At 51.0% G+C, this 10,390-nt stretch overlaps 1 protein-coding gene across 3 annotated transcripts; it reads right to left on the bottom strand.

Moving 5' to 3' along the window:
* Window positions 1-81: 81 nt before the first annotated feature.
* Window positions 82-9,948, bottom strand: men1 (multiple endocrine neoplasia I). 3 transcript variants are annotated; one of them, XM_035410644.1, is made up of 10 exons: window positions 9,831-9,948; window positions 7,937-8,449; window positions 7,065-7,273; window positions 6,278-6,406; window positions 6,075-6,115; window positions 5,628-5,715; window positions 5,133-5,269; window positions 3,199-3,346; window positions 2,390-2,560; window positions 82-1,856 (listed from the first exon to the last, which is right to left on the bottom strand). In XM_035410644.1, exons 2-10 carry the CDS (start codon window positions 8,370-8,372, stop codon window positions 1,329-1,331), a joined length of 1,887 nt encoding a protein of 628 aa, XP_035266535.1. In that variant the 5' UTR covers window positions 8,373-8,449; window positions 9,831-9,948; the 3' UTR covers window positions 82-1,328. The 3 variants fall into 3 exon arrangements, with proteins under 3 accessions (XP_035266535.1, XP_035266533.1, XP_035266534.1); XM_035410642.1 differs by having other exon boundaries at window positions 2,390-2,563; XM_035410643.1 differs by lacking the exon at window positions 9,831-9,948 and adding an exon at window positions 8,873-9,788 and having other exon boundaries at window positions 2,390-2,563.
* Window positions 9,949-10,390: the final 442 nt, after the last annotated feature.

Consider the following 10,390-nt stretch of genomic DNA (forward strand, 5'->3'; position numbering starts at 1 on the left):
TGCAGCTGTGCTGACATTGCACTGTACAGGAGAAACCAACTCCTTCCGTTAACAAACATAGAACCAAAAAAATACAACGCATTCGTTTTCATATTAATTTTATTTTATATTCAGTGAAATTATAAGGCAATACAGTTAAACAATAGTTAATCCGGAGACGCCAACTATGCCACAATTACATAGAAAACCATCTACTTCTACTTTCTAATCCTCTGTACGATTCCCTATGTCTGTAGTTCCTGCTATTATTAAAAATGAAAGTCCTAAGAAAAGTATTTTTAAAAAATTAAAGGCAGCAGTTTGAAAAGTCGACGATGAAAACAAGCAGTTCACTACAGTAGTTCAACCCTCCCAGTCCAGTTTCTCTCAAATTAAACTTTGTTCCGTAAAAAAATAAAATCTGGAACTGGGGGAAAAAAAAAATGTAACCTCTAGTAAGCGATAAAGAGCAGCGCTTTCGCAGGATACGAACTAGACAGACCAAAGATTCATACTACAGTTTGTTTATGGTATTTGTTTTCCTCAAGTCTTACCACTGAAATGGAATTACTGGAATCCATTTCCACATTCTGACTGTATGACATTATGACTCACCCAGGCTGAGTGTATAACAATTAATGTTGACATTTTCTAAATAAGGCAACTGATAGAGCGTTACAGGAAGTATTTTGTCATTATTTAAGGCCCCCCCCCCCCCCCCCCCAATCCAAGCAAGCACTGAAACAAATGCTCCTTCACGTGTGCACATACGAAAATAGTGACCGGTTAAAAAATTCAGTCTAAACATGATAAATATTTAACGGCTGCACGCATGACCTGAAATGGATGCCAAATGCCAGGTCAGATGACAAACCCCCCCTCAATGTGGAACACTATAAATATTAACTTTGCAGTACGTTTCTTACCTGTACGGCAAACCTAAATGAGCGTAGCAGGACTGAGGCTTGATGGATCTCAATTCTGACCAATGAGACGCACGCATTCGATACACCATGACAAAAATACCAGCCCCGCCAGGCTACCATTCGGTTCTGACGTACCAACGTGGACCACAGACGCGACGCATCATTCGAACAATTTCGACAGCGAGGCGGGGTCTACGTTGGCGCGTCGATTCGTATTACTAATTCGACAGGTCTGTCCTTCGGGGGGTCAAGAAAAGGAGGCCTTCTCATTCTTCACCATTTCAAAATCCATCAAGTTTTAACCCACTGTGACCTATTTGACACAATATTCCGTATGTACCTCTTTTCAGTTATAACTTGACCGGCCCAAAACAATTTAATTTAAAAAAAACTAAACAACAAGACAAAAATGGAACGGAGGTTCTAGAGAGCCTTGCGCTGGCGCTTCATGAAGGACAGGGTGTAGTCCCCGGCGGGGGCCGGCTTCTGCCTCTTCATCTGCACCTGCGACTGCGCAGTCAGCTGCAGCTTGATGGCGCTGGAGTTCACCTTGGCCGCGGACAGCAGCTCCTTCATGCCCTTCATTTTCTCGCTTTGGAACGTCACCACCGGTCCTCCCCCCGCCCCCGCCGGCGTCGGGGGCTGCTGCTGCTGCTGGGGCGGGGGGGTGGGGGTGGGGCTGGGCGACGCCCCCCGCTGCTTCCCCTCCAGGTCGCCGGCCCGAGAGCCCGTGCCAGACCGGCGGCGGCCGCCCCCCTCTCCACCGACCTTCTTGGGCGGGACGGTCTGAGCGGGCGGGGCCACGGGCGGCGCCGCGGGAGGGGGCGGGTCCTCCACTTTGGACTCCCGCCGGGGCCCCCGTCTCCGCCCCTCCCGCGGGTCCTCGCTTGACTGGTCGTCGTCGTCCTGGGGCTCGGGCTCTTTGGTGCTGATGGACACCTTTTGACGCACCTGTAGGGCAGAGGACAGAGCCTAAGCCAAGAGGCGTGGCACCTCGGTAAACCAATCAAGGCAGCCGATTGATGATCTCACATTTGAACATCCCCAGTCCTGGTCCTGGAGAGCCAGGCACAGAGCGCTGGTTTTTACCATAAGATCAGCGACCGAGCCAGACCCAAGAAACCAGGCGCCTGCATCAAGAGCAGGATCGCAGACTTAGCTGGATAACTGCGCCTAGGATAACTGCGCTGAGTAAAAACCCGGAACAGCTCTCTTCACTTCAGTCCGTGTTCCGGATTCGGTAGGGTTCCGGGTTTTACTCGGCGCAGTTATCCAGCTGACTCGGCGACCCTGCTTTGTGAGGCAGGCCGCAGGTGACCCGGGTCAGCCGCGTAATCGAAAGCTTTAACTCGACCGACCGTGAGCCGTTCGAGCGCAGAGTAACCAACAGAAGCCGGCAGACCCCCCGTGGCTCTGCGGGACCAGGACTGAGGCCCGCTGGACCGGATCCCCCCGCCCCGCCCCCCCCGCCCCCCGGCGGATACCTGCGCGTCGAAGCGGCTGAGCGACTGCACCAGGTAGGTGGCCCAGCCCACGTGGAGCACCGGCGTGGGGCTCCCCTCCTCCCACTTGCAGATGCCGTCGTAGAAACGGAGCAGGTGCGCAAAGCATTCTGGGTCCTGGAGGGCAGTGAGGGCGGCCTGCCGGGGCTGGTCCTGCTGGGTGGGGGTGGGGGTGGGGGTGGGGGTGGGGGGTGGGGGTGGGGGTGGGGGTGGAGGGGGGGGAGAGAGAGCAAAGGGAACGTCAAAAACGGAGCGGGGGATGAAGGAAGGGGGAGGGAGAGGGAGAAAGAGAAAGAGGGAGGGAGAGAAAGCGCCATGAACAAAGAGAGCAGAGATGAAAAGAGTCGAGAATAACAAAGCCAGGTTAGGAACCTGGGAAGACGACATTCTGAGGGTGATGAGTGATGTGGGCGGGGTCGAAAATGTGATTGACAGTGGAAAGTAGTCATGGACAGAGGAAAGTCATGGCATCCAGCGGGCGGACGAAGAGAGAGAGAAAAAGCAAGTAACATGAGAAGAAAGCGGGGAAAAGAGCAAGAGAGAGGAGAGTTGGACGGTGCGTAAAGGACAAGAGGCAAAAAAAAATTAAAAATGAGTATTAAGTGATGATAGTTCACTATCCCCTTCCGAAGCGGATGAAGCCATACTGTACAGATAAGTCACAGAAAATGAAGATTGTATCTGTGTTTTTGAGAATCCACACACGGCACATTCTGAGGGTTGGAAGGGGAGGAAGCCAGTGGGGGGGCCTGTATGCCCCAGTAATGAAAGGTGCAAAAGGGGGACGTCACCTTTTCGGCAGCCTCGCCCCTGTCCCCGCCCCCCTCCTCGCCGCTCTCCGCCGCCGCCGCCGTCTCCTTCAGCAGCGTGGGGATCACGTCGTTGGCGATGTCGAAGAACTCCTTGTAGATCTCCTCGTCCTCGCGGAAGTAGTTGTAGCTGGGGACGACAACGGCGTTTTAAATCTCGCCTCAGGACAAGTTGGTCAGAAAACACAATTCTCCTTCCTTTCCGAATATCTTTCCGCTTGTTGTTCTGGGGGACAGATTATGTGACTTTATGCTGCTGCCAGCAATGTTTCGATCTTGTTTCAACTATTATATGTATATATATTTAAATTTTATTTTATATATGCATTTTCTGATACGAGGACTGACAGCATGGTTGTTTTTTTTCTACCTACGAAAACTTTAATTAAAAAAAAAAAAAGAAAAACAAACCAAGTCCGTACAATTTTACACAATTCCACCACAGAGCGGGACTAAACAGCTGCAGCTGGATTCGAAATCACAACACAGGGGGGTAAAAAAAAAGGAAAAGAAAACAAGGGGAGAAAAAAAAAAAAGGTGAAGGAAAGGGAAGCAGGGAGGGCGGGAATGTTCCCTGTCTGGGCGTGCCCAGCGCAGACGCCCCCCAGGGGGGACGCGGTGACAGACGGGAGAACTCCAGCGACGGGACGGGGCGGGGCGGGGCGGGGCGGGGCCGGCAGCGGTATATTTAGCGTCCCCACGTGTGTTTAGCGGGCGGGGAGAGTGCAGGCTGGCGGTCGCCACGGATACAAGTCCGACGCCACGCCCGTTTCAGACCCAGCCCTGCATGAAGGACGTGCACGGGGACATGGGAGTCTGAAGGGAAAGGGCAGCATGTTTACTCTCTCTCTCTCTGCTCTGGGGGAGATGACAGAGAACGACGGCTGAATAAACGCTCACACACATTCTCCCATTTTTGAAACAGAGTTAGCTCCTGGCATTAAATCAACTTTGGGAGAAAGAAAGAAAAAAAAAAAAGGAGAAATGTAGATAATTAATAGGACCGTGTGCCCTTTTCCAGTTTGAACACGATAACGCCTAAAGGTTTCAAAGTTCAATGTCAGATTCGGAGCAGAAAATTTGCAAGGTTTGAGAAACACACTCATACCTGACCATTACTTTATTTCCATCACACAGCTAGGACAGATCTGGAGTTACTGGGCGGATACACTGTCCATCGCAACCCCCCCCCCACCCCCACCCCCGAAATATCCAATGTCAGCCACAGTGAGCCTAATGATGAAAACTCATCCACGCCACGCACAGCTTTTATGTGGTTCTGGACGACCTGTAGCCATGGCAATGCCACAACCTTACCCACCGTGAGTGACTTTGACATGCCAGGTCAAATTAATGGGGCCACTTGTGAGCCTGCATATTAAAAGATAAACACGAAACCTTTTCAAATAAAATAAAATAAACAAAAACCCACACTACACACGGCTATAGAAACTAGTATTTCACCACGTGACTATAAAAGGTCTGTGAAATGCTGATTTGCAGTACACAGAACAACTGTATTCACTGCTGTTCGCAACACAAGCACTAAAAAAGGAGTTTTCAAGCTGCTTTATAGCGACCCCTTATGGTTGTTGAAGGTCATGACAGAAGATCTTGAGAATTTTTAAAAAAATGAACACCATAATACAGCCGTTTTATATGAAACCGCAATGCACTATGTATGAACTGTTATTGTTGTGGATAAAATGCCACGCTTCAGGCCAAGTTGCCAAACAGACGTTTGGGGAACGTTCAGACATGCGGTCAGAGAGCACTTCCTGCTCTATCCACGATGGTAACACACACACCCAGCTTCCTAGCACACACAAAGCGCTAATTTACCGACAGCTTTTATAAAAATAAAAAAAAACAAAAAGGGAAGCTATCAGTGTCAGGTGTCATGTGACCAGACTCACTCCTGCATGACGGAGGAGGCTTCGGCCCAGGACCCCAGGGCGTCCCGCACGTTCCGGTGCCTGTAGTGGTACCCGGCCAGGAACATGAAAGGGTAGATGTGCTCGTTGTTGTAGTGCTTCTTGGCGGCGTTCACGGCCTGAGCGGACACAGAGAGACAGCGCGGAACTAGGGAGGCGTACGAGTTACAGATCAATTACCCATCAGATATGTGCCTGCTCCTTTTTCTTTCTTTTTTTTATTCTGATGAAGGGTACATATGTACAACCATGTGTTGGGACTACTTGCCTCCATTCATTAACTTATAATACAAAAGCCTGCGTTAAAAAAAGGATAAACGCATTAAAATAGAGGATATCGTCTAACGTAAACAGAATAAAGCAAATATATATTATGAAATGCACGTTTTGATAGCAATTATGCTGTCTGTTGGTAAGCCGTTGCATAACCGGGATAATGCCCACTCACAACCCTCCCCCAAATAGCAGGTAGCTCACCTTTAGGTGCAGTGACAAGGGACTGGCCCGGCCAGGAATGGGGTCTTGGTCCTCCAAGTCTGCTAAGGTGCCCAGGGCCATGGGGTACCTACAGGACAGGAGGGGAACAGCAAACATGACCAGAGGACCGCAAATGCCTGTATCACTGGCTAGAGCGCCAGCCTGGAGGACTCTGGGTAAAACGCTGGCCTGGAGGATTCTGGGTAAAACTCTGGCCTGGAGGATTCTGGGGAAAACGCTGGCCTGGAGGATTCTGGCCAAACAATATCCTGGATGATTCTGGCCAAACACTATGATGGAGGATTCTGGGTAAAACGCTGGCCTGGACGACTCTGGGTAAATGCAGTGGCCTGGAGGACTCTGGGATAAAATGAAAAGCTCTGGTCCCCATGTGCTGCCACTATCCCCTCTGTGAGCCAGTGTAAATGGGAGCTGAATCTTCCTCACCTGTCCAGATCTCCTCGATCATACAGCAGCCACAGGAGCCTCTGCAGAGACAGGACACAGGCAGAGAGAGGTGAACAAGCAGAGGATAGAAATCGGGGGCAGGGGTCAGGAGGCAGGGGGCAGGGGGCAGGGGGGAGGGGGGAGGGGGGAGGGGGGGAGGGGGGAGGGGCAGGGGGCAGGGGGCAGGAGGGGTGAAGATTCACCTGTTGGAGCTGAAGCAGTTCCGTGCTGTCTGTGTGCAGGTCTACAGAAGGGTTGATGGCACACACCATGAAGGCCACCTCCATGTTCCTGTTGCACTTCAGGTACGAACCCTTCAGGTACAGCCAGCTCTAGTTTGGGGGGGGGGGGGGGGGGGGGGGGGGGGGGGGGGGGGGGGCACACAAATGAGCCGCCGAGAAATTGCTCTGGAGGTTTAAACCACCAGCTTACAGCAGAGATAGTATAACAATGACAAGATAGTGCTAATGTCATTTTACTCACAGAAGAAAATTAAAGGCGCTCCACCAATCACAGTGTACATTTGGTGACGAGCAATAGAACAACACCAACACTGATTGGTAGATCTGATTGTTTCGATCATACTTCCAGGATGTCTGCGAGAATTGCAAGAGAGCCCACAAATCATCATTTGCATTCTACTGGTCGTTACCAATGTACTCTGTGATTGGTGGAATTCCTGATAACGTGACACAGTCTCCTGCTTGTATGGTTTAAAGCAGATGGAAAAAAAAAATTTAGGAGCACATCTACTCTTGCTGATGCCCACCTCCCTCACCCTCTCGCTGATGCCCACCTCCCTCACCCTCTCGCTGATGCCCACCTCCCTCACCCTCTCGCTGATGCCCACCCCCCCCCCACCCTCTCGCTGATGCCCACCCCCCCTCACCCTCTCGCTGATGCCCACCCTCTCACCCTCTTGCTGACGCCCACCCCCCTCACCCGCTTGCTGACGCCCGCCCCCCTCACCCTCCCACCCGCCCCCCTCACCCTCTCGCTGACGCCCGCGCTGACGGTTTGCCCGCGCCGATCCTCGTTCCCCTTGCCGTGCCACGTCACCTCGGCCGTCTCCTCGCCGCCCTTGCCGAATATGACCCAGGCGTGGTCCTCGGACAGCGCCAGGTGCACGTCCCGCAGACCCAGGACCTGGCAAGCTGCCACCACCGCAAAGGCCACCCCAGAGCTGTCCAGCTTTGTGCCTGAACAAAAAAATGAAAATAAAAATACAGATTTAAAAAAACAGGAGTGAGGAAGAGCAAAGGACTGTGTCCGTACAATGCCTGCATTCCGGAACCACCACCACCACCACCACCACCTACCCCCCCCCCCCGTTCCTCCCTGCCCAATGCTAGTCACCGGTCTCTTCACTTCAGCCAAGCCCCCATTAAAGGTTAAGCCAAAAGTGCACTATCACTCCTGCATTGCTGCACAGTGCTGTAATCTCTGCCAAAGACTGCTTTCCATAGAAGTGGAGGATTAAATCTAATCAAATCAGCCCCTAGGACTCGTCAGACAGGGAAGTGCTCTCGTGAAAACCGAAGTGTAAATAAATTCTTTCCGCATGCACCGGTGCTGGAACAGCGTGTTCCATTTACACAAAACAGGTGGCAACGGGTGGCCTTGTTAAGACGCTGGGAGGCGACTGGTGTCGAGTCGTCTCTCGGAAACAGCAGCAATCTGTGTAAGGGACTACATGCGAGACTCACAAGAGAGATTTTCCTAAGAGGCTATAGGAGAGACTGAAAAGAGCGATTTTTATCAAACGCAAGACGCTCTTGGTTGTTCCTGGTCTACCGGGACTCTGAAAGTAGTGCGGCGGGCGCAGGGCTCCGCCCGGCGCGGAGTGATCTCCTGGCCCTCACCCGTGATGAGGCTGAAGAGGGACTGGATGTGCGCGCGGTCCTTGAAGTAGGACCGGCTCAGGCTGTTCCAGATGACGTCGGACACCTTCTTCACCAGCTCGCGGCTGGACCCGCCGGCGGGCCGCCGGTACTGCGACATGTCCACGGCGCCGCGGATCTGCGAGGTGAAGCGCTCGTACATGGCGGAGAGCAGGCCCAGCTCCGCGGCGGGGAAGCAGGACGCCGGGCAGCCGGGCTCCAGCGGCTCGAAGCGCACGCCCGGCACGTTGGTGGGCACCACGCGGTTCACCGCCAGGAAGTGCTCCACGAAGCCCAGCACCAGGGAGAGCAGCGCCAGGTCCGGCTCCGCCTTCTGCAGCTCCGCCTCGAAGAGCCGCACCACGCCGTCGATGCCCCGCAGCGGGAAGAACTTCTTCTGGGCCGAGCGCAGGCCCATCGCGTCTGCCCCTGCTCGCCTGCTCCCGCGCGCGGTTCTGTCTGTGCTGGCCTTCCAAAACCCCCTCACGCAAGCCTCTGCAGAGCACACAGACAGCAAACCGAGGAGTCAGTGCAAAGGACAGCTACTGGAGAGGTGACCGGTGGGCTTTTCTCACGTTGAAAATGTACTCAACTAAAATAAACACGCCATTAGTTTAAAAAAAAATAAATCAGTTTTTTTTTTTTTCTTTTTTAAAAAGCATATTCTCAAAGAGAACAACAGTCACACTAAACAGGGGGAGTGAGGATGTCATAAAGAGACTGTCCTGTATTCAATCAACTTATGTCCTCCGTTCTGACTTCCCAGTATTCATTTATTAACGTCACAATTTCTTCACAAACTGTTTTTTTTTTCCCGAACTAGTTTTCGAGATTGCTTAATTTGCTGAACAGAACAGAAAAATTTTTATATTGCTTTTAACTGTTAGTCAAAGTTAAGGACACATAGCGATAGAATACCAGCCAATGTTTTGAATCTCCCGCTGTCTTCTCTCCCCACCCCACTGGCCCATTCGGTGACGTCACAAAACAGCTCGCTGACGCGACCCCGCTACGGAGAGGGCAGGGGGCTCGACTGGGACGCAGCCGACGTCTCCTGGCCTGTTGCCAGGACCGCCTCCGCCCACAATAGAACAATCAAACTCGTCGTTGCTGTGGTTATCCTTTCAGAGTTGCTGTAGTTCTTTAATCAAAGTTCTGGCACAAGCTTGTACGCCACACATGTAAACAGTATCTAAATGCAGGATTGCACGTGTGCCAGTTCAGCATTAACGTGATACAGGGAATCAGGCTACAGAGCTGGGAAGCAATCAGCCCGCTCAAGTCTAAACGTAAAAAGCGAGCTGGTTAAGCTACTACAATATGTGATGCAGGAAAATTGCCGTATCGATGCATACCACAAAAACGTTAAAGTTACGTAAGCTGCTTCCCGGTACAATACTGCAAGATCAGATAACCCGACAAAGCTCACCCTACCGACTACGTAGTCAAAGTGAATGGCAAGCTAGCTTATTAGCCAAGTGCACTGATAACACACTATGCTTTAGAACCGTTTTCAGTCGCAATCCAAGTTAGCTGGATAGCCAACTGACTAACGTTAGCCAATATAACTTCAAATACACAACACACGATTTAACACGAATCAAGCCAAAACGCAGGCAAGTTCGTTACATTTTTCATATTTTAAGAGGTCTACAAAATCCTCGACTACAACGACTATAAGTATATTTAATAATGAATTACTAAGTAGCAATATCCATCCTTTGCAGACCGTCTCCGCTAGCTAACGTTAGCTAGCTAAGCAAGCAGCTGATAGGCAATATTACACAAGCACTTTTTGTTCATTTTCAAATTGAGCGAAGTCATTGGTTAACTACTTGTCCTTCTCCATTTTAAAAATTTAATTGCAAACACATACCTGGGATATCATAACTTTGCCCACGTGTTTTGTTATGCGGCTAAGCTAGTTTACAACCAAAACCTCTTGCTTTTGCCGCGCAGTTGTGTTTCGCCTCAGCTCGTGCTCGTCGCGCCTGAACCCCAAAGTGTTTACCAAGCATGCGTGGAAATGTAGTTTATTTGCTACTTCTCAAAGGGGGCGGGGCACCGTGTTCTCCCCGGGATCACCACCAGTCGGCACCATTGAGACGCAGGTGCTGTATTATGTTTCAAAACGGCACCAAGACTCTTGCATCAGTATTAATTTACATTACATAATCGCCTACTGAATAGCAAAGCAAAGGAGTTCGGGACACCCACAGAGATACCGCTGGCAAAAAAGTATTGACCAAATTATGCATATAGTAATAGTAGATTATAGGCCTATGCTATAAAGAATATGGATCATTTCACTTACCAGCCACCGGTAGATTTCCCACCACAGTGTCGAGGGTATTGTATAGCTAGCTATTCAGTGCAATTTCAAAATCACAACAATAAATACGATAACTGTCGGTAACGAAAAACTTCCCAAGTGCA

This window comes from Anguilla anguilla, chromosome 3, assembly GCF_013347855.1.
Source record: "Anguilla anguilla isolate fAngAng1 chromosome 3, fAngAng1.pri, whole genome shotgun sequence".
Taxonomy (NCBI): domain Eukaryota; kingdom Metazoa; phylum Chordata; class Actinopteri; order Anguilliformes; family Anguillidae; genus Anguilla; species Anguilla anguilla.